Source organism: Vidua macroura, chromosome 7 (genome assembly GCF_024509145.1).
Source record: "Vidua macroura isolate BioBank_ID:100142 chromosome 7, ASM2450914v1, whole genome shotgun sequence".
Classification (NCBI taxonomy): Eukaryota; Metazoa; Chordata; class Aves; order Passeriformes; family Viduidae; genus Vidua; species Vidua macroura.
This window is the reverse complement of record NC_071577.1, coordinates 901360-928741: the sequence shown is the minus strand read 5'-3', so window position 1 is coordinate 928741 and position 27382 is coordinate 901360. Positions and strand designations below refer to the sequence as shown.

At 48.8% G+C, this 27382-nt stretch overlaps 1 protein-coding gene across 2 annotated transcripts; it reads right to left on the bottom strand.

The window, feature by feature from the left end:
• Positions 1–397: 397 nt before the first annotated feature.
• On the bottom strand, positions 398–24179 carry COL6A2 (collagen type VI alpha 2 chain). 2 transcript variants are annotated; one of them, XM_053981964.1, is made up of 28 exons: positions 23751–24120; positions 19588–19724; positions 18306–18904; positions 17830–17850; positions 17124–17189; positions 16644–16697; positions 16518–16562; positions 16257–16283; positions 15909–15935; positions 15759–15803; positions 15476–15529; positions 15005–15067; positions 14687–14749; positions 14113–14202; positions 13253–13315; positions 12810–12872; positions 12623–12685; positions 12098–12160; positions 11622–11672; positions 11238–11273; positions 10809–10871; positions 10503–10565; positions 10272–10307; positions 10005–10050; positions 9727–9879; positions 9103–9555; positions 8786–8824; positions 398–1772 (listed from the first exon to the last, which is right to left on the bottom strand). In XM_053981964.1, the coding sequence occupies exons 2-28, from the start codon at positions 19694–19696 to the stop codon at positions 1165–1167; spliced, it is 3063 nt and encodes a 1020-aa protein (XP_053837939.1). In that variant the 5' UTR covers positions 19697–19724; positions 23751–24120; the 3' UTR covers positions 398–1164. The 2 variants fall into 2 exon arrangements, with proteins under 2 accessions (XP_053837939.1, XP_053837940.1); XM_053981965.1 differs by lacking the exon at positions 398–1772 and adding an exon at positions 4857–6134 and having other exon boundaries at positions 23751–24179.
• Between the last annotated feature and the right edge of the window lie 3203 nt (positions 24180–27382).

Below are 27382 nucleotides of genomic sequence, written 5' to 3'. Positions count from 1 at the left end.
ATCATTTTTAAAATCCCCACTGTTGCAGCCTGAATTGCTGCTAGTGAAGTCCATGGTAAGGAAGCAAAAAGGGCCTTTGCATAATATCCACAGATGTTTAATTCAGCCACACGGTGAGATGTTCAGGGTCCAAGGCACCCTCATCGGAAGACTCCAGGTTTCTCTGCCAAGGGGCCCCGGGGGTGAACCTGGTCTCAGGGCAGTACAAAGATAAGGGCCAATCAGGGAATAGGGAGGGAGTGGCTCAGGGACATGGAAACAGACATAGGAATAGGGGACAGAGCCAATGGAGTCTTAACAGCTTTTTGAGGGAAGCTTCTTGTGTCTCCCTAACCTAGGGGATGCCTCCCAGGGTCTCCACACCCCACAACTACAGAAAAAAGAGGCCTTTTCAGGATAGGTTGGAAAAGGTTTGTTTATTTTTGCAGACAGCACGATTTGAGTTCAAATCTGGGCATTGCTCAGCAGATACTGGTGGGAGGAAGGTACCATGATGCTTTGAGCTTACTGGGATGACTGGGAGGCAGCTCTCGTGGCTGTCCAGTATTTTCTTGATGCTGGGAGTCATGCTACCCCTGTCAGCTGAAATTCTGAGTGCAGTAATAGATGAGCAGGTTCTGATGAAGGGCAAAATAACAGGAGGAATCAAGGCAGGTATGGCCCACAGGAAAATAAAGATCTTAGAGATGATTTGCAAAATTTAAGATAGATAACCCCCCCGCAAAGGAGCATCTGTGGAAGGCAGAAAAATGTCTCACACCATCCTGCTGTTCCCAGAAAGGAGGAGCAAGAGGCACTGAGAGATATTGAGAGTTTGAGTTATTCATTGGTCCTGCTACAGTGGAAAGGTTTCTTGCATCTCTGATAAGTCCTCCTAGGATTACAGTACGTACACAAGTCATGGCTTGGTGTGTGCAAAGCTTTACAGAAGTACTTCATATGGCTCTGTATCCTGCTTTGATCTGGGTTTTAATTAGCACCATAAATGTAAGACACATGACTCTTCATCATGGAAATCAATAAAGAGCTCTGGATTTTGGTTAGAAAGGAGGACCTAGAGGGCCAGTCTTCAGGGCTAGCAACCATACAGGGGGAAGAAAATACAACAGGTAATATCAGGTGTATGTTTATCAGTGAGAGAAGGATTGTGCGTGTGCACTTCTTTTAACAAATCCACCGAATGAACCTGTCAAAGAAGCTGGGCTGGGAGAGGCTGTCATAGTCCTTCTCCCGGAAGATGGCTGCCCGGTCCCCCAGGCCAAGCTTCAGCAGGACATCCATGTCCACATCGCTCCCCAGAGCCAGCACCGTGGGCATGACATCTTGCTTCTTCATGGAGTTGATGGCCTCCTCCAGGTTCTTGCTTCCTGTGATGCCGTCAGTGATGAAGACGAAGGAGAGCTCGGCATTGCGCCGGGCAAGTCGCTGCCCGTTGCCTGGGCTGAGCACGATGTTGTTGATGGCGTGGATGATGGCTGACCCGATGTTGGAGGACGAGTCCAGGTACTTGATCTGTGCCAGGGCGTCGGAGATCTCGGTGAGGTTGTGGGTCAGCGGGAAGACCACGTTCTGGTCCTGCTCACTGCCGTATTGCAGCAGCGCAATACGGGCGTTTATGTGATCGCTGCTGCTCCGGGCCAGCGTCAGCTGCCGCGCGACATCCTCCACGAAGTGGTGGGCACTCTGGAAGTTCTGCTCTCCAATCCTTTCCGAGCCATCCAGCAAGAAGACAATGTCAACAGGGCGCTGGGTGCAGTGGGCTACAGCAAGCTCTGCAGGGGGAAGGAGAAGACAGGAGCTGGGAGGATGAGAAGACTACAGGATAATTTGGGCTGGAGTTGCCTCTTTGCATCCTTGTCCAAAGAAGAACCAGCCCAATGCCACTGCCAAAGCCTGTCTTTACAGCTTGAAATGTAGCTTGGAGCTACAAATGGAGCTTTGCTTTTGATGCCCTCAGCTACTGGGCATTTAATGAATGCTATTTCTGGGACTGAGGGCAGACCCTCGTGAAGTTAGACAGGTCTGTGCATTTCAGTCCCAGAATTACGCCCACTGCCCTGCATCAATTTCCAGCTCTTATTTGTTAGAGGAATATCCAGAGATTAATGGCAAGCAGCACCTGCAAACCTCTCAGTTACTTTGGGAGAGTGGTTTACTTTTAAAGTTACTCTTATAAAATCATAAAATCAGAGAATCTCAGAATGGTTTGGGTTGGAGGGAACCTTAAGGCTCATCTTGTTCCAACCCCCTGCCATGGGCAGGGACACCTTCCACTAGACCAGCCAAGCCCAGTCTAACCATATAGAATATATGAATATATGCAGTGAATAAACTCAGGAAAAACCAAAAAGGAGAAGAAAGTAGCTATCTTTTGAGTCAGCTGACAGGGACCATTATTTCCTTCATTTTCTGTAATTATGTGCATTGCATTTAGTGTTCCTCTGAGCTCCTCCTGAGCTGGCAGCAGGGCAATGCCCATAGCACTCTCAAGTAGTTCTGTGGGTCTGAGATTGAATCTTGAAAGGGTGAAGTCCTGAAGATGTTGCCATGTTGTGTTGCATCCCTGGCAAAGAATAGGAGCTTCTAGAGCAGCCCCACCTTGAACATCCATTTCTGGCAACAAGGGGTAACCTTGGGGGTAAGAGTGTAATGTTAGATTGAATTTCCACAGTATGAGCAAATCCAGCCTGACGAAGAGCTTCCCTAGTGCTGAACAGCGCTGTGCCTGGGTCCAGCACAGAACCAGGGAATCACAGAATCTGAATGGTTAGAAAAGCCCTCTGAGGTCCTCAGGTCCAACCATTAGCTCAACACTACTGTGTTAACCTCTAAACCCTAAACACCACACCACATTTTTTGAACACTTTCATGGATGATGACTCCACTGTTTCCCTGGGCAGCCTTTTTCAGTGCCTGACCACCCTTTCAGTGAAGAAATTTCCCTTAATATCCAACCTAAATCTTCCCTGGTGCAACCTGAGGCCATTTCCTTTTGTCCTCTCACTTGTTATCTCCCTTCTTTTATAACAATAAAGGCACATACTCACCTCTGCCAAAACTTCTGTGAGAAATGTTTTGTAAACGCACGTTGATGCTGCAGTTCCTGGTATGCAGACACTGCTGCCACAAGGATACCTCGCCTTGGCAGCACCAGCACTCCTGGTCCTCACCTGCTCTGAGTAGCCATGGAGGGGGAAAGGCAGGAAGAAATCCCCCTTGCAACCACACAGTGCAACACCTATGTGAGGGTCTGTGAAAGCAGCTGGGAGTAGGGGCTGTGCGTCATGTTGGGGCAGTGTTAACAGCCTCCCCCAAAGCCTGCCCACATGTTTTTTAAGATGACAAGAAAGTCTGAAGAGCTCCTGGCTAAGCAGAGGGCAGCATCACTTCATGGAGCTTCAGCGAGAGTGCAGTGCACATCTGATAAGAGCATTCCCCAGGCTTACTGCTCAGCCCTCACAGCTGAAGAAGCTGCCTTCTGGTTTGATAAGGTGCCTTTACATATGAGTTATCCCAAGGGAATGTGAGGCAGCAAAGCCTTGGGTTTGTCCTTTTCAGTGGCAGGTTCTGGTTGCAGCTTGTTCCCATTTCTGAGAGGCTGAGGACCTGAGTACCTTTCCTGCAGCAAGATTCTTATCCTAACTGGAGGAGAAGCTCTCAAAGGCACCACCACGAATTAGGCCAACCAAAATCTTCCTGTTGTGCTTTTAACTGGTACATTGGTACTTTTCATGTGGATCATGAATGCCTGTGGCTCACAGCTGAGGATGTCTAACAAAGGTAGCAAAAATAATCAGAAATACCATTGATTTTTCTGCCATTAGTGTGTGCAGAGCAACCCCACCCATTCACATCACCTTCCTGCTTCTTCTAAAACCTGAGGAACTTGTATTTCCTCTATTCTTTCCCAGTGTTGACAGTGGAGATGAAAGTGAGGTGGGGACTGACGTCCCAGACCTTTTTGGGGTTTCCCCCTTTCCCAGCCCCTCCTGTCTTTGGGGAGGCATGGGGAGGCTCCTTCTCTGTCCTTCCTTTGCCCAAGAGCTTCACTGAAGGAACTGCTACTGTGATGAAGTCCACCTGGTTTTATCAGAGGGGTTAGCTAGGATTATGCTCAAAAAACCACTCCTTCACCCATTTGCCTCTAACAAGAACAAGCACAAATACTCCTCATGCAAAGAGACATATTCTCTCTCTCCCCACCTCTAAAGAGCTGAAGGTTTTTGAGATAAAAAAACTTTGTTTCTAATGTTTTGCTAGGAATAAATGGCCACTGTGTGATGAAATTAAATAAAATCAACACCCCCTTTGCTGAAATCTTCCCTAATTCTCTCTTTGTCTGGCAAAATGTTCCAGCCCTGAGATCTTTTCGAATCAGTGGGGTGTGGGAGCTTTTCCCCTGGCATCATGGCTGGAGCAGCTCAACTACTCTGAGTTCAGTCCTGCATCCCAGCAGGCTAAGTCACACTCATTTTACAGTAAAAAATCAAAAGAAAGGGAGTCATAAATCAAAATCCAAACTCCAAAGGGAGTTTGGCTTTGCACAGACTATCTGGAATATGTGAATTATGACCAGATTTAAGCAGAAGCTGATCTTTTTGCTTTCACCTAAAACACAGAGCACATCATGGAAAGCCCTCAAAACTCTTTTCTCTCTATTCTGCATTGATAGCAGTAGAGTTCTCTGAGCAACTTGTCCCTGGGAGGAAAAAGTGCTGAAACCTCAGGGGAACACGGCAATGAGTGCAAAGCGGGCAATTCCAGTGGCTGAGTTTGGCAATTGGCTCCACTTTTTACACCTGGAAATATTACAGCCACATTCCTGAAGATAGCACATCTCCCTTCTGCCCGTTAAATATGACATTTTCTCAGTATACTTTATTGCAATAATACCATGCCAGTCAGAGTAAGCGCTTCTACTCTTGTGTCTGCACACGAAATCCCACTACCTCTAAACAGAGCTTGAGAGCAGTAAAACTGGAGGTGGGAATGGCACTGGCCTGCCTGACTTTGTGCAACCAGGGGCAGCTGAGTGGATGGAGATACCAGCCCTTGTCTAAATGCACTTACCTGCAGTGCAGGTGGTGGCTCTGTGGTCTCTGAGCCAAAGCAGCACTGGGTGTGGATTGAGTAGGCTCTACTACATCAAGGTTGCTTTTAAACAACTCACATCAGTCAAGGAGTTTTGCTTTGGGCCACTTGGCCCCACGTGACAGAATATCTGCCTTTTGTATATGGACAGGTACATGTTGTGGATTATGACAGAGGAAGCACAAATGTATAAGCAGAGAAAAAGGCCAGGGGAGCCACGAAGCTTGTGAGAGAAGCACTGCCCAGGTGGTAGAGCTCCCAATAGAAAGGGAGGGCTGCTCCTTCTCCCATCCTGCTTCCTCCTTCCCTCCATATCCCCAGCTACCCACGAGGGGTTCCACAGAGACACGGTGGTGAGCAGGGATGCACCTTGCTTAGTAAGCCTTGCAGGACCTAGAGAGAGCCTGTGGTAACCAAGAGAGAAGATGCAGAAGATGCTTTGGAGGGGGTCCGCAAGGACATATGCAGGAAACCGTGGAGAAAATGCATTATTAGGCTCTTGGCAAAAAAGCAGCAGGCAGAACAAGAGCATTCCTTGACACTGCTGGGGAAAGCCACCATGGTGACTAAGCTGGAGGGGACTGCTCCTTGTGTCCTATCTCCAGCTGAGTGCAACCGAGCCATTCCACTGCCTCTGTCTCTCCTGAACTAAAAGCATCTTCCCCTGTGCTGTCCCCTCTGCCACACAGGAGCGATGAGTTCCACCTCCACTCAGCCTCCATCTCCACGTGACCCCCAAGAGAGGTCTCAGCACAGCCCTAGCACAGTCTCTGGGTCCCCCACAATCTCACTGTGCACCATTTTGAAGGTGTCAATGAACAAGTCCATCCACTCTTGCTGCTCATTTCCAGTGGCAAACTTGGCTTTTTCGGCAGTAAAGGCCAAAGTGGCCACCAGCTGGGTGTACATGCTGGGGTCCCGGGATTCCCGCGTGGAGTTTAGGAACTGGGCGATCGAGTGTATGGTGCTGGGGAAATCTATGTTGACTCCCTCTTCCATGGGGTGGAAAATAAGTGGGTTTACACTCCCAGGGTTCCTGTCATCTGCAAGTGAGCGTCAAAAGAATATTTTCAGGGCTTGCTAGTAATGGCCGCATCTCTGAAAGCTACCTGGCTTTCCTACTTGCACTGCACCAGAGAAGAACAGAGCTAACAAGGACAGAAAAGTAAAGATCAAAGCCAGATTTTAAAACTTTCTGCCATTTGTGTCTAAGGAACCATGAGATTTGCCCTGAAATCCTTCCCACATCAACCAAGCAACTCCAGCAAATCACACAGAACCTGAACTCCCCAGTTCCTACTGATCTGGCATGGGCACAATGGAGAAGGAGGAGTGCTCAGGAAAAGGGCCACTTCCTTCTGCAGATGGGATTCACCCATCGTGTAGCTTAGGACTGTGCTATGTGCAAACTGCCCACATGATGCTGTAAGGCAGAAAGAGATCTAAAGGATAACATTTTGTGACCTCCTTGCCTAGCCCTCAACCCTCAGGGCAGTGACTGCCGTCAAAGCCGTGTGGTGTCTGGACTTGTCAGAACCCTGAGAGCCTCTGTCTGTACCTGGCTGTGCTGAATTTAACTTTGAATAAAACCCCAAAGCTCAAAGCAAAGTGTTTTGCATCGGTTAGCAAGAGCCTCTCAGGATGTCATGCGGTTTCTATGAAGCAAGTGGTTAGTTCAGATTTGCTCAGCATTCAACCCCCCAGCATCCTGTTAGCACAGCAGTAACTGATGAGAGACAAGGGGCTGTGCTGAAAATGGGAAAATCTCAGGTAAAGCCCTGAGACAGCATGGGGGGATGACAGGCTCTATGTGGTACCTGTCCCTGCCTGTGCTCTGCTGGCAATACCCAGGCTGAAGCTGGGGCAGTTGATTTGCCCCTTCAAGCATCAGAACCACCATGCTGAGCCATGGGGCCAAGAACAGGGCTGGTTTAGCTGCCTCCCTGACCTGTCTGTCTGAACAGTTCACAACACACGCATGGGATGTGCACTGGCTCACTCACATTATCTCCGAAGGGCACTGTCTCCACCCAGAGGAACTGCATGGGAATTGGCAGGAGCTCATGGGATGTTCTGAGAGAACCAGAGAAGCCCCAGGCCTTGTCATGTGCCTTATGTCCCATCCCATCCAACATGTTCCATTGCCACTAGGGAAGTGTGACCACTGCACATCCTTCTAAATGATGACAGCAGCGCAGCACGGACCAGCCAGTGTGGTGGGTGGGAGGCTCCTTGCCCAAAGATTCCTGAACCTATTACTTAAAATTTCATCTACCAGACCTAGAACAACTTTTGCCCATGCTGAAAGGGCACTTTGACAGGAGGCCAACCTTACCCAACCACATCACTCTACCTGCCAAGTTCTTTGGGGCGCAGGTGTTGCCCGCACTTAGCCCGGTTTATGTATAGCAGGGCTTAAGGGATTCACCAAAGAGGGAACCCCCTCAGATGCCTCCTCAAGCCACTTCTTTTCTGGTTCCCAGAGCTGCCAGGCACCAGTGAACTGTTCTCACCTTGCATCAGGAACAGGAACACCCAACTGCACTACAAGGAAAGGACTGACAACTTTGCCCTGCTTTGGAGGGCTTTGATGGCCCAAGCCTGGGAGAAACAAGTGTGCCACTGCTTGTGTTCCTCAGAAATGGGAAAGCTGCAAAGACCAAAACCTTTGAAGACACCTAAGCAATCACCAGTGTGGCCTGGGGATGTCACCTCCTTGTGCACAGATTTGCAGGCAAAGCTCCTCAGAGGACACAGCAGAGGAGCTCAGCATCACAGTAGCACACTGTGTCCCCGGCATGGCCAGGTGCAAATACTCAAAATACCAGCAAGATATTTTAGACAGGAATAATTATAGATTTTCTCTGGGTTTCTGTGCATCTTGGGACCAGTTTTCCTTTCCTTTGCAAAGGGACTGACTTAAAAATGAAATTTGATATTCTGTGTAAGGCTCATTTGAAGCTGGGGACTGTGACAAAAACATTCATGGCAAGAGAAGAGATAAAAATTGCAGAATGGGCAAAACTGTGGTCCTCTATAAACTTTGTGTATCAGCACAGAGTTCATCTATAGTATTTAAACAGACACTGGGATTCAGACAGATGGAATCTCTAGGAATTTGGATGCACATCTGCCCCTTAACAAGCAAAATGTGAGCCAGTAAAGCTACCTTCAGCACACAGAGCACCAGAGGATCCTTACTGTCTTTTCCTTTAATACAACACCTTGAGTTAATTGTTAATTAAATACAGCCAGCATTAGAGAAGCCAAAGCTTTAGGTCCACTACATTGCCATTTTCCAACTGATCCCTAATATCTGCTCTGCCTGTCACTCCCAGGGAGCATTCTGCTAAAAAGGTCATGTGAATGGGTGTTTAGCAAGGAGATTCTGACTTGAGTTTGGAGGTCAAAACCTGGTGGCTCCCAGGAATTTGGATGGGGAGAAATATCAGGGATGAGCCATGCTGATGCACTCACAGTGCACTTGTACCTACCTGTGCAGAGAACTCAGAGACAGGAGGACAGCAGGAGATGAAACCCTGGAGCCTCTCCTAATGTAAAGTAAGACTATTTCCCTAACTCTTGCCTTCCAAAGGGATTGAACAGGGTTGCACCCCCGTCTCCTACACCTGAGCATTGTGCAGTCTTCCCCCAGAGTCTGTGCAAATGGCATGAAGCTGCTTGTAATGTTTACCTGTCTGGCAGGGCAGCTCGGGGCAGACGACCTGTGGATCTGGAAGCAAAAGAAACAAGGAAAACTGAGCCATATGTTGCCACCCCCTTTCACAGTTTGCACAGTCAGAGTGGCAGGACAAGGTTTCTTACAAGAAACACCAGAGGACTGCCCCAAAAGGTTGGTCTGTATCTGAGGAAGGACTCTTTGTTCAGGGCTAAAGTCAGACCCCACTATGGATGACCCAGCTGCTGGCCAATATACTGGGACACATCTCTGCCCCCTTCCCCAAACCCTGGCGCTCAAAACTCCAGCTCCATGCAAAGACAGGGACAGACCTGGGCAGAGCACATCTTCCATCTTGTCAATGAACTCCTCTGCCACTAGGTCTGAGAAGAGCCTCATCTTCTGGACTCTCTGGGGTTCATTGCAGGCAATGGAGACCAGGGTCTCACTCTGCTCTGGCTGGTCAAACATGTCTCCTATGCCGATGGTGTTGACCACCACATCTCTACCACAAAGAGCCCCGAGGTTCTTGTCGTCATCCCGGGGATCGTAGCGCCCATCTGTGATCACCACAGCGAACACTTGGGCTTTCTCTCTCCTGCTTTCCTTGATGAGCTTGTTGTAGGCAAATTGAAGGGCAGATGGTGTCCAGGTGCCTCCAGCAATCCACTCCAGGCGCTTCACCGCTTCCTTGAAGCTCGACAGGGAATCAATGCGCTCATCATCAAGCTTGATAGCTTCAAAAGTCCCTTCATGACTGTACTGTACCACCCCAACACGGGCACCTGCCAAAAAAGTGTCACATTACTTGGCTTTGCATCCTTGCGAAAAAGTGGAGAGAGTCAAAGAGCTGCCCAATGGGTCTGAAAAGACATGGAAAATAACCATTAAGGTTGAGAAGATCCAAGACCCTTTTCTTTTCCCCATGCCCCTCTGTGTCCCCACAGAGTCCAGACCTGTCTGTGACTTGGGGTCCTTGGCAATAGACCCCAGCCTGCTGACCACGTTGATGACAAAATTCTTCTCCAGGGTGAAGTTGGTGTAGCCAATACTCTCAGAACTGTCTATAACGAACATGATGTCCAGGGCACCGCAGCGCTTCTCACAGTCTGGGGAGAGGGGCAGGGGGAGGGAAACACAGCAGTCAGTGATGCTGGGAACCTTCTGGTGACCCCCTGTCCCAATCCCTCATGTGGTTTTTCCCCTTCCCTGGGTAGATGTGACATCAGCTCACCACAGCATCCGCACGTCTCTCGCACGTAAGTCATCACATCGCAGTCCTGCCAGGAAAGGGATACAGGATGAATGCTTCGCTCTAAAGCAAAGGCTCCCCTTTCCCTTCCCACCCAGCCAGCCCTCTCCTCTCTTTCCCTGGCTCCCATGGGAAGCCACAGGCTACCTCTGTCAGGCAGCAGCAGGACCTGATGTCCTGTTTTGTTCTTGGGCTGTGCACAGAAAAACCATGATTGCCCCAAGAGGAAGAGCAGCAGGGGTTACTTACAGTCAGACCAGGATCTCCTGGTGGGCCAGGGGTCCCCTGTAAGAAGAGCACAGGGATTTCAGGCACAGTTTTCCCAAGAGTTCTTTTTCTGGGAACTAATTGTCAGAGCCATGAAAAATGTGGCTTTTTGCAGAAGGGGAAGGAGAAGGTCCACTGTGAGCCAGTGGACACATCTGGCAGCTGTGTCCCCTCCAACAGCATCTGCTCAGATACAATGCCATAGGACTGTACCTCAGGGCCTGCTTCACCAGGTGGACCACGCAGTCCAGGCTCTCCTCCTGGGCCAGGATCACCCTGGGGAAGAAGTAAAGAAGAGTCAAATATTTCCTGGGCAATGTTGGTAATGCAGCCCCTGGTGTTCAGGGCCACTCCTGACCCCCTGGTCAGCCCCAGCCCTGCTAAGCACAGTCACCAGCATGCCACAGCTGAGCTTGGGGACAGGGACCAGGCAGAGAGCAGCAGTGTCATCCCCAGCACACATGGCAGCGGTGTGGGAGGGAGACACTGAACCTGGGGTAGTACAGGGAGTCTGCTTACCGGCTCCCCCTTCTCTCCTTTGGTCCCTTGTACTCCTTTTGGTCCAAGCTCACCTCTTCCTCCCTGCTCGATGGAAGGAGAAACATATCCGGCATGGAGCACATCTGGATGTGCTCAGGCAGAGGCTCTGCTGCATCACAAACATATGCCTGCTTGGCCTGGGAGAGCATCCTCTAAAACAGCAGCTCAGAGCACAGCAAACAGTGTTTATACAGGCATTAAAAAAAAAAAAATATTGTGCAGCACATTTTTCATATGATTTCAAAAGGAGATGGGCTTGGGAGATATAATCCAGCTTCAGCTACAGGGAACATCCAGGGCAGTTGCTGGCAGGGCTGGCTCCTTAGCCATTAACCCAGGGGGCTGGGAGACAACTCCTTGGCATTCCAGTCAGTACAAAAAACAGGTGATGGAGACAAGCACACTTACCTTGGGTCCTGGCTGCCCCTTCTCACCCTTGTCACCCTGCAAAAGGAGAGGAGGAAGAGATCAGCAGCTGTCCAGGACTGGCCCCACACTGTGCACCAGTACACCCAAACATTGCAGTGAGGGGCAAAAAGTTGAAGAGCAGGCTGTAGCTTCAGGCTGATGCTTGAGAGATCATCACCATGACTGGAGTTGGGGTCCCCAGCACCTGATGGACTGTGGCCAGGTTCAGTCCTGGGGTTGAACCCTCTTTCTCCTTCACAGGCTTCACACATCTGTGAACCTGAGCATTTTTCTTCCTCCTTCCCTGTTTTCTCAGTCTGCTCAGATCCAACAGCAACATCCACTCAAACAGATTTCCTCATGTGCTGGATGAGGAAGACGTACCTGAGGTCCTCTGGGTCCAGGGTAGCTAAAGCCAGGCCTGCCTCTGTCACCCTTTGGTAGAAAAAAAAAGACTCGTGAGATACCAAACCTGGCCCTTCTGACCTGCTTCTCTCTGTGACAGTTACAGCCATTTTCATCTTTGGGTGTGAGACACCACCAGGAGCCAAGGCTCTTACAGCTGGACCTGAAGCACTGGGAACAGCTTTGCAGAGCAAGGATTTGGGGGGCCTTGGGGATGTCATGTGCCAGGGATGTCCCTGAGTTTGCTCAGTAAGGAGTTTAATCAGAGCTGCCTTGGTCAGAGAAAGACCTACATCTCTGCCCCATAGGGAGGATCAGGTCTGATTCTGTTTTTGAGGCACATAAGTTTCTGCTGTGAAAACAACTTTTTTTTTTTTTTTTAATAATAATAACAAATAATAAATAGGAACACAAACCTGCCTTTTCAAATGTATAGGTTTATTCATGAACTTTACCTTTGGTCCTGGTGGTCCAGCATCACCTCTTGGGCCCAAGTCACCAGGGTCTCCACGTGATCCCTGCCGGACAGATTTGGGGAGAAGGCAGGAAGTGAGTGAGGATGTTCCCTGCTGCCCCCCAGCACACAGCGGACTGTGCTGGAGAAACCAACTCTCGAGATGGTGCTGCAGGACCATCTCCCTTCCTGGTGAATTTACTGTGGCAGTGACTGCCTCAGCAGTGGGGATTCCATGTCCCATAGAGCCACCTGGATGTCACAGCACTACTGCCATAGTGGACTATGGAATGATGGACTAAACACACACCCAGGACAAATAGGTGGTTGTAGAGTCCCATCTTCTCTCTCCCCACTGACCCACCCACTTCCACATTGTCATGGGAACACTCAATTTTTGAGCCCCCCTGAGAGAAGGTCGTGTAGGTTCTCCTTGAGAGGGACAGCACAGGCAGCTTGTGTCAGCAGGACAAGTTCTCACCACAGAAGGAGGGCATGGTCACACACATGGCCAAGTATGACTTACTATCCTGCCTGGCTCTCCCACAGCCCCCGAAGGGCCTCGGGGTCCTGCTAGTCCTTGTTCTCCCTGCACAGCAAAGAAAGACACAAGAACACACAGTACATGAGGAGGAAACACAGGCAAGCTGCCCTGGATGGCACCAGTGCTCCCCCTTCCTCCTGGCTGCCACCAAGCCTTGCTCCATGCTTACCCTGGCTCCTTTGTTTCCAACCTCACCGGGCAGACCACGAGTACCCTCTGGACCAGGATCTCCCTGTGAGAAGGGAAAGATATTCCTGGTCAGGGATGTCTCCAATGCTATCTGTGTGCGTGGCAGTTCTCCACGATGCCCTTCTCAAACCTGGTGTTTCTTGGTTTGAAACATTGTCAGGGCAGTGTGTCCTCTGAATGTGTCTCTCAACCTTGAGATTTGCTGCCCTTCATCCCCTCTCTGGACCAAGCCCTGGAGGAAGAGGCTGTACCTCGTGCCAGTGGCACAGTGGGAGCACAGCACAGTGAGATCTGTATTCCCAGCGCTGGTGCTGCATGGGCACTGCATGGACACTGCATGGCTGGGCTGTAGCACATCACACACACTCCAGTCCTATACATTTGGGGCTTACTTGCAATAATCTGGGCAGTTGCTTCACTCACCCTTTCTCCTAGGCCTCCAGGAGAGCCTTTGCTGCCTTTCGTCCCTGGATCTCCACGTCGCCCCTTGGCAGACACAGAAGTCACATAAATGGGGTGAGAGGATGGATGTCACCTGGGCAGTGACCCCTGGCTGCCCTCCCTCCTCCCTCTGGGCCCAAGAGATGTACACCTGCCCCCTAAGCAAGTGTGTTCCCAGCAGCAGGGGAGCAGGGATGCCCATGCTTCCTTATGGGAAGCAACAGCCAGACTGCTGTTTCACCACAGTGACCACAAACATGCCTGGTTCATTCCCTCAGCGTTAAAGACTATGATTTACTTCCAGCTCATCCAGCGTTGCTTTCCCCACTGGATCTTGCACAAGGGGACAGGCTGGCTGGGTTCTAGACCCTTGATGCTGGTGGAGCTGTGCCAGGGATCATCCTCTTCAACCCACTCCCCAGAATTTGCAGTGCCCCATCATATTAACTTGGGTCTGTGTGGCACCACTGGTATGTGATACTGCCCTTTTCACAGAGTTCTGCCATTATGACCACCAGATCCTGACTCTTTGAGCTCCTGCGAGGAGCCAGAGGTTTGGGGAACTTGCCAGAGTACAACCAAAGTGTCCCTGAGCATCCACAGAGGCCAGGGTTGTGTGGTTATGTGGGAACACAGGATGCTTCTCTAAGGTGAATGGCTAACATCAGGCTTAGGATTATGGGTGTTCTGTTCTTTGAGGATGGGAGAGAGAAGGAGATCAGCATCTGCACATCTTTTTGGATACACAAAGCAGGACAGGGGAGTTTCTCAGCACTTGTCCATTAAACTGCCTCAGGTTCCTGCAGTGTGCCCAATGTCCAGGGATCTATTCAGCCACTTACAGCCTCTCCTTTGGGTCCAGGAGGTCCCACTTCACCTTTCCTTCCCTTGGTTCCAGCAGGCCCTTGAGCTCCAGGGTTGCCTGGAAGTCCCTTGGGGAGGAGAAAGAAATACAGTTTGTTGGAAGAGAGGTCAAGATGTGCACACACCTCCCATTTTTATCCTGTGTCAAGCAGTCCTCCTTGAGCAGAAATGTATATGAGCACTCAGGTTCTGCTTCCACACACACGACATGCCCACATGGCACTGCCATGAGCAGGGGCTCCAGCCTTGGAGCAGAGTGATCCAGTGTCACCTTCCCTCCATCAGCTGACAACAGGTTTGTCAACTGTTCCTTACAGCATCCATCCACTCCTGCCCAAAGCCAGAGGGGCTGTGGCTGCCCCATCCCTGGAAGTGTTCCAGGCCAGGCTGGACAGGGCTTGGAGCAACCTGGTCTAGTGGGAGATGTCCTTGTTCATTGCAGGGGGTGGAACTGGATGAGCTTTAATGTCCCTTGCAGCCCAAACCATTCAGTGACTTTATGAACAGACCACAGTAAAACCCTGGAGACATTTGAATGTAGCATGAACCTACCGGGCTTCCTTTTTCTCCTGGGGGCCCCAGGGGTCCACTGCGACCAGGCCGGCCAGGATCCCCCTGAAACACCCAGAGAGCCAATGGTCATTGCCTGCCTCATCAGCACATTGTACCACAAGTAGCCCAAGGAGCAAGGCCAGCAAGGCCCTTCCCTCAGCTCCTGTGCCTCGTAATGAGATCCAGACCCCAAGACCTATGAGCTCCATAAGCAGTAAAGGATTTAGGATATATATAGAAAAATATGGGGAATGGTGTTTAGCTGTCCCCACTGGCTGCCTCTGCTCACACTCTACTGTCTGTCCAGAGTACTTGTACCTTTATGCCTGCATCTCCTCTTTCTCCTTGGTCTCCCGCATCTCCCGGGTAGCCATCAGGGCCCTGGGGAGGGAAATTACAAAGAACCACACACTTCACATTGGGAACACTTCCATGCAGAATAAATAAAATAAAACTTTCTAATTAAATAACATTTCTAAACCAGTGCTTAGAAAGTTACTCTAGAGGCGAAAGTCATTTTTGCTTGTTACTAATGTTGATGAAAGGGGCAATTCCTCCTCCCTATGTGGAGGGAAGGGACACTGCGGGCTCCCAGCTTGCTTATCCACAGAAGGGAGGCACAGAAAAATCAACCCGTGGTCCCCATTCCAGGGATCCCAGGTCTGGGATCAGATTATACAGCCAGTAGGAAAATGGGCCAGTAACCTCTTGTTTGCCATCTTTCTGCCTATGTACCTCACTCAGCACCTACATAACTGATGTGCTGGTGAAAGAGTAAAGCATTCCTACCTTGTCACCAGGGTCACCCTTGCATCCTGGTGGTCCAATTCTCCCCAGCCTGCCCTGGAGAGATTACATTCAAAAGGAAAAGACTGAGAAGTTATAGGTGGCTGAAGGGAAAACACAGCTTTTCTTGCTGACAGTTAATAATGTTAGCATCATCCGCTGACCTTATCTGTCAACAGCTAGAGAACAAATAGCAAATGTACTCCTTAAATGGGGAGAAAAGTGGAGAAGAAGAAATGGAACAGCAGCACTGACATTATGGGGTGCTCCCAGTACTCCCAGTTACCTTCTGTCCATCTGTGCCATTCCTTCCTGCCAAGCCAGGGGCACCCTTGGATCATGGGGAAAAAAAAAAAAAGAAGAGGGATCTATTAACACACAGTCCAAGGGTTTGGGAGCTGGAAATGCATGCAAGTTAGAAAATGTTCTTTCTTACCCGTCGTCCGTCAGATCCAATTTCTCCCTGGGAGAAGAAGAGGACAGGAAGTCAGACATTACCTGCATCCCCCACCACCCCGCCCTCCCACTTTGGTCCCCATCCCCAACACCTGCCTCTCACCCTCCATTTACATCCTAAACCCATTCCCGCTTCACCAGACCATGATCAAAGCCTGAAGAAAGAGACAGGCTTTGCGATGCCCTTGGAAATCCCTCCCCAGGTCCACAATTACACATTAATAGGGTTGCTATCCTTCCCCATCACAGCTAATCTCTCCTCTGTGCATCAGTAAGGAGTGTGGTCCCTGCCATGTGCCAGCCATCCGTTCTGCCTCTTCTTTCTCACCTTCTCTCCTTTCAGTCCTGGGACACCCTGGACAAAAAAAACAAAAACAAAAACAAAAACAAAAACAAAAACAAAAACAAAAACAAAACAAACAAACAAACAAACAAAAATCCCTGTGTTAGTGCCTGGGCAATCAGCAGGTGCTGAGGGTAGGGGTCTGGGATGGGAAATGGGCAGGTGTGAGGGAGAAGCAAAGCTCCCCTTGCTTTACCAAAAATCAGGGAATGCAAAGAGCTTAGCCATTAGCTATGCAATTCTTACCTTGGGACCAGGGTATCCAATTGGACCTTCAATACCTGGGTCGCCCTTCAGGGAGGAAGGCAAGGAGAGTTAGCTTGCAGTCATCAGAGGTGTAGCAAACTGAGGGGAGGATTTTCCACAACTCACCTGTCGTCCCTTCAGCCCAGGGGAACCTGGCTCACCCATGTTCCCCTTTGCACCCTAAGGAAAGGAAAAACCCAGCATAAGTCCAGGCTTGGTGCTGACTGAGAAAATGGCATTTTCTAGGAGACCAGAGCACACAGAGCTGGAGCAGGAGACTGGGACACCCTTGTGCATGTGAGAGCTCTGCTCTGAGAGTGGGGAACTCAGCAACAACTGCTGCCTCAGTCCTGGTATCCTCAGGTGCTCTGGTGTCCACCAGAAACTGGTGTTTCTCTGCAGAGCTGGCAGTGCATCAGCCTCAGCACAGACATGGGCACACCAGTGCTGACTGTGTCTCCAAGGGCCAAGACAGATGCTGAGGGGTATTTTCCACCTGGGTGCTACCTGAGAAAGCAGCTGAGGTGAGGTGAGGTCTAGGGCATGCTGCAGTCGTTGTGGCAGGCAGGGGCATTATTGCCTTTCCCACAGCTAAGAGCAACTTACCTTCTGCCCTCGGTATCCCTTGGGACCAGGTGGCCCTGCAATCTCCAGGCAGCTCATCTTGTAACACTGAAATACAAGAAATTAAACTGAGGTACTGACAGTATGCATCCCAAACTCAGCTCAGCTCTGCACTCACAGCTCTCCACATGCCTCTCCCCATCAACTCAGGACTAAAATCTATTGGGTCAGGGCTGAAGCAGCAACAAGCACACAAAGAAGTGCTGCCTGTAAATTAAGAATGGAAAGTTGCCATGAGCATGTTCATTATAGCTTGGCTCTGGGCCCAGACTGGAAGAACAAGACTGCCACGTGTTAGAGGTGGTGGGGGCTTGCTCATCTGCCATCATCATGGGACTGGCATGTTCTTTGAAGCATCCCCTGCACATCCTGTGTATGCCAAACCCTGCCTCTGTGGTACTAGCAGGGCAGGAGCTTCAGCAGGTGCAGCACTTATGTAATGTGCCTCCAAAGTGAAGAAATTAGTCTATTCCATAGACCAGAACCCACTGCAGGTGAGGGGGAGGCAGGGAGTGAGTCCAGTGTGCCATTACAACCCCTGGATAAGGGAATGTGTCCCTAGTCTGTCCTGATCCACAGGTGGGCAGGGAGCCATCCCAAGCAGGTCCATGCTGTTCTGGGGTGTGAGCTGCTCTGCTCTAAATTAAACCTATCATGTGGCAAAGGCATAGAGATGCTGCTCACTTACCTCGCCATAGGCTTCGTGTTTCTGCAAAGGAGAGAACAGGAGGAAGAAGATCAGTTAAGTTGCTCAGTCCCACAGGGGAGACAGCAGCTCACCCTTGAAGGGGAGTGTGTTGGTAAGGGAGAGGAGGTGCTAAAGGTACCCTGGCTGTAAAGATGCCCTCTGGAGAGCCCCTGATTAACAGTGCCTCACAACTGGAGTCTCAAAGACCAAGCTGAAGGTGAACATGTGTCTCAGTGTGGCACACCCTCCCACATGCTCCTGGATGGGGAGCAGGCTAGGGTATGGCCTGGTCTTCAGCAAGAGCCAGGACTAGGGTGGCAGGACTAGGGAAATGGAGACACAAATCAACGCGTCCTGGCTAAGTACCAGAAAAAGGCTCCACTTTCCCTACTAGAGGTTATTGCCAATAGAAGGGAAAGCATCTCCCATCTGTGAACTGCTCCTCTTGTGCCCCCTGTTCCCCTCCTTGCACCTACCATAGCCTGGATGATCCTGTCTATGGTGTTGACATCGATCTCCAGGGTGTCCCTCTGGGTGATGGCATAGTTGTTGCGGTACAGCTCGTGTGGCAGATTGGCGATCTCCCGCAGACCCTGCTCGTACACCTTCTCACTGGGGGCCACCGCGAACAGCTTGATGCCCATGTCTCGTGCCCTCTCGGCCTGCATCTTCATCCCCCCACAGGGGCTGCCCGTTACATGGCCGTCAGTGATGACCACCGCAAAGTTGACGCCATTGGCCATCTGGGTCTGGATCTGCTGGGTCATATTGGAGATCGCACAGTCTGTGAAGGTGCCCCGGCCCAGGTAATTGATGGCAGACAGCCTGGGCAGGTAAATGTCTTTGCTGCTTGTCAAAGGGCTGTAAATTTCTACCACATCTGAGTAATGGAGCCCACCAAACTGCCAGGTGATGTAGACTTGGTTCTGGTAGAGTTCACTCTCCAGTTTATCGATGAACATGGGGATGAACCGCTTTATTTGGTCCACGAGGCTCTGGATGGGCACAGTCTGCAGAGCCACGCTCTCCGAGGTGTCAATGATGAAGTAGACATTGATGGGGCAGTTCCTTTTTTCTGCATGGGGACATTTATTCAGACCATGTCAGAGCACTTCATGCACCCCCTTTGCTGTCCCCCAGACACCTGGAACAAGTGTAATGCCAGGAAAAGCACAAGTCCCACCTAACTCTAGAAGTGACACTTGTGTTTAGGTCAGATGGTTCCCCAGTGACCAGGACTTCTAAGATCTGCTATAGAATCACAGAATAATTAAGGTTGGAAAAGACCTCTAAGATTATCAAGTCCAACCATTAATCCAGCACTGCTCAGTACTAAATCAGTCTTGAAAATCTTGGGGGTTTTTTGTAAGAGTCGGGCTGAACCCATAAATCACCTCTGCAGTGTAACTGAAAAGTAAGGAAATCACCAGATTTAAAGTGAACTATTTTCTGGTCTCAGATAGAGAGCTGACTGCTGGAGACTGACTGGTGTTTGTTACTGCACCTGCTGGGCGAGACCACCACTGGCAGACCCCAGCTCTTCCATCTCCAGCTCTCTGCACACCAAAGCAAACCTGGAAATGTGATTTTGGGTGGAGGATGGTGTTCCCCACAAATGGATTGCTAACACAGGAGTGCTAAGGGCCAGGGGAGGTGGAATGTCCCAGTATCAGTTCCTGGCAAGCAGGTTCTACAACTGAGCATTGTTTTTGTTAAAATTGCTGCCCACAAAGGTGACCCAAATTATTTGGTTAATACCTGCACAGGAGGTAGGACTGACACCTCCAACATCCACATCAAGCTGAGCGGCGTGAAAAGGAACTAGAGCCACAAAAAGGAGAGTGGGAAACAAGGCTTGTCCAAACATCTCAGCGGCCCCTCAGGATATTCAGATGCTTGTGGGAAAACACAAGTTACATGTTAAACATGATGCACAATCTCCTGACTCTGCTGGCATGACACAAAGCCAGTCAATTCTCCCTGTAAACCCACAGAAGGAAAGGACAAATAAAAAACCTCTTGAAGAAATGCACATCTTCAGTGCTTAACCCATCACCATGCCTCCAAGGCCCAGCTGCATGTGGGAGTTTATTTCATGTAGGGTTATGGCAAATTAAAGCAGCAGAAGAGTTAGAGATCTGGTCTGAAAAGTTCTTAGGAATGTATGGAAGTGATCAAAGGTACGTGGGATTTGAAAGAGTATTCTCAGGCAACATTTAAGCAATGCTTGTCACCATCGTGGAATATGGAGGAAGGGGAGATGCTCACCTTTGTGTCTAGAGGACCCCAGAACCAACCAACCTGGCCCTGTTGTGGCCCAGAGATGTTTCTCTGCATGGTAGCCAACTCAACACTAACCAAAAAGGGGCATGTGGGATGTCTGTTATGATAAAAAGACCTCAATCCAGTCCAAAAAGACAGCTTCTTTCTTGAATGGTTTTTCTGGGGTAACTTTTGGAAGAGTCCAAGGCTTGAAGGGACACTGAGCATGCATTTGGTGGCAACCGCAATGCAGGGGGGAGGGCAAGTGAGCAATGCAGCTGAGTTCTGCCACAGCTGCCTGAGGAACAGCATTACTGTAGAATACAGGCAACTCAACCCTCCCTGGCATCCCTTGAGACCTCTCTCTACATGGTGCCCTAGCTCTTGCCTGGTGGGACATGTCCCGTTCCAGTTTACAGTGCCAGCTGCAGTGCACCACAGGCTTCTGCAATCTGGTTTATGCTGGAAAGGTAGGTGTCAGTGCTGCTGAGACCCTACAACAGTGACAGCCTTCCTCTGCACTAGGGCTTGTGCTTATGAAAGAATTTGGATTCTTCAGTCTAGAAAAGGAAAGGCTCAGGGGTGACCTTACAGCACTTGCTGGTATCAAAAGGGGCAATGAGAACTGGAAAGGGACTTTGGGCAAGCACCTGGAGTGATAGGACAAGGGGGAATGGCTCCCCATTGCCAGAGGGCAGGGTTATGTGGTGTATTGGGAAGAAATTGTTCCCTGTGAGGATGGGGAGGCCCTGGCACAGGTTGCCAAGAGAAGCTATGGCTGCCCCATCCCTGAAATTGTCCAAGGCCAGGTTGGATGGGGCTTGGGGAAACCTGGTCTAGTGGATGGTGCCCTTGCCCATGGCAAGGAGTGGGATGGGATGGTATTTCAGGTCCCTTCCAACCCAAAACATTCTACAATTCTATGATGTCCCTGCACAAGTCAGTGTGGCTAAACTTCCATTGTGCTGCAGAGAATAAAAGTGGTATGGTAAGGATAAAACACTTTCATGCTAAACGGGTGTTTTAGTTAAGATCAAGATATCTAAGCCTACTGCAGACTTTCCTTGTTTTGTTTGCCCTTCATAAAACAGGGCTGCAGGAGATCCTGATCTTTTGTAGGACACAACAGCTTTGAGCCTTCAGACAGCACCATTTTAGAGCCAGCCTTTAGCTGAGGAAGATGGAGACATTAACTTTTGGAGTGGCTGGGAGCACTGAGGGCTTTGGCCAAGTGTCTGACTCATCACTGCACGCTGAGTTTAACCACCTCCCTCTCTCCCTCTTTCTTTCCCTCTGTCTGTGTGGGTGGGAAGGCACTGTAGAGCAGAGCAGTTGGCCTGCACGGGTAACCAGGGCCAGCTCTGGCACAGGACGGCTCCTGCCCACAGCCCCTGGGGCCTGGGACTGGGTCAGTGAAGCAGCACAACCTTGGACAGTGCAGAACAACAAGCAGGAAAGTGACTCCTGAAAACACGAAACACAACTCACTTCTCTGGGGTCCTCTTGCACCATCTCCTCTATCCCACTCTTCACCCTGAGCTACATTAGTCTCCAGCTCTCCCAGCATCCCTCCTGGTATTAACCCCCCTGGATACATGGTGGGGGCTGTTGGGAGCTCCAGTACCCACCTCAGGGGTGTCCAAGGCTGGGGTGGGCAATGCTGCCCATTTTGTCATCCTCAGAGCACCATCAGCTGTTGTGATGCTCTTGCAAACCCCATAACATTTGATATTTGACTTAAAGTCCCACCTGCCATTGAAAGATGCTGAGATAGAAACCTCAGATTTCACCAGTATTTCAGACTGTTTTCTGTATGTTGAATGCAATTTTTGAACACAAACAGTTCAAAAAACTATTGCAAAGAGCAAATTGAGAGCTGACTCGTAATGCTTGGACACTTGGGTCTGCCCATCCTGTTCTTCCTTGACTTTTCTCTCTCTACCCAGAGCAGGATCTTTGTTCCTATGAGGCCTTCTCTCAGTATTTGTATTTTTGAGTGTATCACCTCTTTTGCCATGAGATGCACACAAGGGAAAAACAATAGGGAATTTCAAGCAGTGAAAATTTTTTGAGGGCACTGTTTTGCACCGTTCTCCCTGAATGAGGGTCTGTGCTCCTATCTCAGGTGCAGAAAAATGCATAGTCTTTGCTGGTCCCACATGAGGATCCCAGGTGACCTGGCTGTTATGCACATAATTGAAAAATATATGGATTTATCTAGATAGAGCCCTGCAAAAGAGTGGCCTTGCAGGAGGACCCAAGAAGTTCTCTGCTTGTTTCTCTTCCCAGCAACTGAGCAACTGAGCAATGAGCAACTAAACCAAAAGTGATATTACGGCAAACAATTTACTTGCAGTGGCTCAAATGTGCAAATCATATCTGGTTATTTGTGCTCTCACATGTTAGAGCAAATCCCAATTATTACTTTGATCAGATCCCAGTGCAGTGGAAATGTCACCTCATGAACCTGGCCAGGCAGAGCCATGGTCTGCTTTATCTTACACATTGATATTCCTGAAGTTCCCCCTGGTACACTGTGTATGCCTCCTCCAATACCAGAACAGTCATTGTAACTGACCAAACTGTTCCCCAAATTTGCAAAAATCGAGATGCACTGCTCTCTAAGCTAACACTACCTTCAAGGAACTTATCTAAAACCACATAAACTTAAAGCCACACAAATTGCATTCCTCTCAAGGAAGGAGAGTTATACTGGCTGTGCTAAAATATGCAAAATAAAGTTTGAAGCCTTCCTGTTGCTCAGTCCCAGCATTTTCTGTGGCCATGATGGGCATGCAATGCCTGTGGTGTCACTCGCTTGTGCATGCAGCATTTTCTCCACTCAGATGTTTGATAAATGAAACTAGAAAAGAAAAATGTGTCCCATTTGGAACAAAACTCTTATAAATGCACCTCCTCTTCCTTCCTGTTTGTGTGCCTGTGGTTTGCATGCTGAATGAGGAGGCAATTTCAGTGCTGGTTGCAGCCACTAGCAAACTTGCCTTGTAATTTTCATACCTGGGCAGAGCACCCAGGGGAGAGGTTTCAGCTACAGAGACTCCAGATCTTCTCCAGGTCTCCCAATATAATTATCCAGGGATATTAGCCAGGGAAAGTTTGGTCTGCAGGAAGGCTGAGGGGAGCAAACCCCTGCCACCAAGTGAAATTAATTCCCAGGCATTCCTAAATATGCTGCCACCTCCCAAAATAGAGAAGCTTGTGCTGATGTAATTCAGCATAAATAGGAGACAGGGGCCACAGGTGAGTCTAAATAATATCTTCTGAAATCCCAAAACTCAAGAGGAGTTCTCTGCCCTGCTGCTATCACTTCACTGTAGCTGCTGAACTAATCCACCCCCTTCAACTGAGGGATTTTCTAGACCTGTGGCCCTGGCAGCTTGTGGTCCACACTACTTACACCTAGGAAAAAAAAAAAAACCAAAACCTTGGAAAAACACCCAAACTAGCCAAGAGCTGAAAGTAAAGGAAAAATTTATATTCTCTTATAGCAGGTACTGTCTAAATGTGAAATAGGCACCTTGCTGGAAAGCCGATAAGCAGCAGCTGAAATTTCAGAGGGATTTCTTTTATTCCCAGCTGGAGCTCTGTCAGTAAGTAGCCACAGAACCCCTGTACTCCGAGTGAAAAAGTCTGCCTACCTGGAAAATTAGGTCATTAAAACTTCGTCCCCAAATCCCTCTGCAACGTAAGGAAAAAGGGCTCTGTGGAGTGGCCGGTGTCAGGAAGGCTCCCACATCCCCGGCTGGATGGTGGCTCCGGGCTCTGGGTGCTGGGATGTGCGGGATGAGGGACCGGGAGGAGCAGCAGAGGCGTCTCCAGCCCACTCCCGCTATTCCCCGGCCGTCTGGAACTGCCCTCTGAGTTCCTCCTCCTCCAAAATCGGCAGAGTCTTGTTTGCAGTAGCTCCGAACATCCACGGAGAGACACTGTGGATCTACCGAGACCTGGCAGGGTCCCTTCCCCTCCGCTCCCACGCGGCTCGGGGTGGGCTGGGTCGAGGTTGTCCGCTCTGGAGCTGAAGGCATCTTTGTTTGACGCGAACTGGAAGAAGTGTCATTTTTCCATGATAAGAGACCCCTTTTCGGGGTTGGCAGTGATGCCCCACATCTTTATTTATACCATCAAATAGTCTTTCTCTTTCTTCCCCCCTACTGTCCTGCTCATTTTTCCATCCTAGTAACATGTCCTGAATGGAACAAATGAAAACAAGAACATTCCAAAAAAGAGCAGCTTGCACAGAATTGTGGAGTCATTGCCCATGCAAATATGCAAGTCTTCCTCAGAGCCAGCCAAGACTGAGTATTACCAGTTTCTATTAATTAATTTCTGGATTTGGGTTCATAGAATCATGGAATCAGGGAGTATCCTGAGTAGGAAGGGGCTCACAAGGATCATTGAGTCCAGCACCTGGCCCTACACAGAACAGCACCAAAAACCACACCATGTGCCTGAAAGCATTGTCCAAACACTCCTTGAGCTCAAGGACTTTGTTGTTGTAGTATTTTTTAAATTACTTTTAAATTCACAAGGTCTTTTTAGCTCTGCTAAATGAAAAATAGGGGCAAATGTCTGAACAAAAAATATGGAGAACAGCAATGACTTTCAGGAACACAGCCTGTTGTTCCTTGAGCTATAACTTTGAAGAGCAAAATAAGGATTTTGTGAGGCTGTTGCTTTCCAGGGACCCTCCTGAAGCTCTAAATGGGTTGGTCCCTTTTCTTCTGGAGCATCTTTAGTAGAGAGGAGGGGTCCAGCTTTTGCTGACAGTGATTTACCAGACAGCACCTGAGACGTCTGAGCAAACCATCCACCCACCAGTGATCCAGTAAATATGTCACATTCCAGGCCATTTGTTTTTCCTGCTTTGCTGCTGTGTCCAAGCTCTGTTATGTCCATGGGTACCTGTCAATGCAGCTGTTTCTAGGTGAACCCGCCCACGCAGAAACTGTTCTCCAGCAAGAAGCCTTATCACAACCAGCTCAACAGCACATCTGTCCCTTGCAGTGCTGGTGGGTGCCCAGACTTTGGAGAGGAGTGGACCACAGACCCACACCTCCACATCTTCTCTTCCTCCTCTCAAACTGGCAAGTCTTGTCTTTTCTCTACAGTTTCTTGAGCAAAGGACCTACCTTTAACTTTCTATATGCGGTTCTTGAACTTTCTCACGTCAAATCAAAACCTTTCCTTGAAAATTGATATGACAAAATGCCTTGTCCCTGAGAGGATTCCTGTATATTTTACAGAACAGCTCCCTGCTGTACACCTTGCCTCAATAAAAAAGGCAATCTTGGTATTTTTCATCTGCCTAGATATCCATTTGCATGACATTTGTGGAAATATTATCATCTTCACACCTCTGTCATAGATGGGCACGCCTGGCAAGTTCCTGTCTTAAGTTGGAGCAACCTAATACACAGGCACATTAATGTGGTGGAAAATTGAGCAAAATAACCTCAAAATATCCTGTTGCCTTTTTTTTTTTGTTTGTTTGGTTTTTTTTTGTTTTTTTGGTTTTTTTGGTTTTTTTTTTGGTTTTTTGGTTGTTTGGTTGTTTGTTTGGGTTTTTTTTTTTTTTGGTTGGTTGGTTGGTTGGTTGGTTTTGGCTTTTTGGGGGTTTTTTTTGGGTTCTTTTTGTTTTTTTACATCTTATTTTAGAACTGATGTCAAAGGCCTGAGCTAGTTTTCTGTAATTGAGGGTTTTTTCCTTAAGAATGGGCTGAGGACATATGAAGCTCTGAAGGAAAATGGGTGTGCTCTCTTTAGCTCCTTTTCCTAATCCTCAAATAAATTTCCTTTCTTTCTTCCTCCTTTTAGTGAAACTGCAGATTTCATGGAAAGATATTTTGCAGAGGATGTGCATGGATATGGATTAGTTACCTTCTGTGTTTGACTTGGTGACCTTGGAGTTCTTTTCCAGTCTTAATGATTCTATGAATCTATCTGACCTGCAAATTATCATTGCACCTCACAGGACACACTGTACTGAACAGATACTGAGTATTCCACTATATTTAAAATGGAGTACTGAGTATTCCACTATATTTAAAATGGAGAGAGAGGAAATTGAAGAAGATGAAGGGTAGAAAGAAAGACAAAAGCTTGATTATCTGCTCTCCTCTACAACTAACTCTAGAATTGGAATTAAGGCACAGATGGCTATTTTTTCATTTACATCCCCTTGTAAACTGAAATGTGTTTTATGGTTTGTTTAGTTGTTCCTTTATAAACTGTGTATCTGGTCCTCTTTTTTTTCTTTTTTTTATCTGACTTGTAGCCCCTAATAACATGTGAACACCCTGTTTAAAACATGTGTGTACACATGGCTTATGGGTTCTCTGGAAAGCAGCTACTGTAGTGCCTTTGTCTGCAATTGCAACCCCCTTCACGTCATTCTGATGTTATGCAGTGGTCTCCAAGGATCTTGTTTTCTAACTGTGAGCAGAGAACAGAAAACTAGGCCAAAATTGTTAAGTGCTTACTGAGAACAATGCATGCTGGTTTTCAATTCTTCATAAGTATGCAGCTGATATTCTCAGCATTTTCACTGATGACAAACAGAAGGATGGATTTTTTTCCTTTTTGTAGTTGCCATTTTCTGAAATTCTTGCTTCCTATTCACAGAACCAAGCAATGCTTTGGGTTGGAAGGGACCTTAAAGCTCATCCAATTCCACCCCTGGCCTTGGCCAGGGACACCTTCCATTAGATAAGGTCACTCCAAGCCTTGTCCAGCCTGGCCTTGGACACTTCCAGGGTTGTGACTTTCAAGCTCAATTCATACAATGTGTTAGTATTCCTTCACCCCAACAGGCAAATCCTTGCCCCTCTGAGGCTCAGGGCTGTCATTCTGCTCTTTGCCTTGCTCACCTCTCTCACCCCCTGAAGTGCCCCAGTCCCTTCAGACAGGGCTGCCTCCAACCCACTCATTTTTAGCCAGTTCTTCCCTGTGTTTGTGTAGTGGGTCCAAAAGATCATCTCTCCTTGTTGGTTCATTCATCAGCTCCATCAGGAACCTGCCTTCAAACCATTCCAGAAACCTCTTGTGGTGCTCATGCCCATCCTGTGGCTCTAAGGATTTCTCCAAGAGCCTGATGTACACTTCATCCACCTCCTCTTCTTCATCAGGTGGTCTTCAGCAGAATCCTACTACAACATCCCCTGTGCTGGACCATCTTCCCAGAACAGACCTGGCTAACTCCAAGGCATCTCTGGCAGATCTTGCCCAGGAGAAGACATCTATTAAATGAACATATATATATATGTGTGTGTGT

Coding starts and splice junctions, on each gene's coding strand:
- COL6A2 (XM_053981964.1), bottom strand. CDS start 19,696: ATGTTTGGACAAGCCTTGTTTCCCACTCTCCTTTTTGTGGCTCTAGTT. Junction 15,936..16,256: donor CAGGACTGAAAGGAGAGAAG/GTGAGAAAGAAG, acceptor TTCTTCTCCCAG/GGAGAAATTGGATCTGACGG. Junction 9,556..9,726: donor GGACCCCAAGTCACAGACAG/GTCTGGACTCTG, acceptor CTTTTTTGGCAG/GTGCCCGTGTTGGGGTGGTA.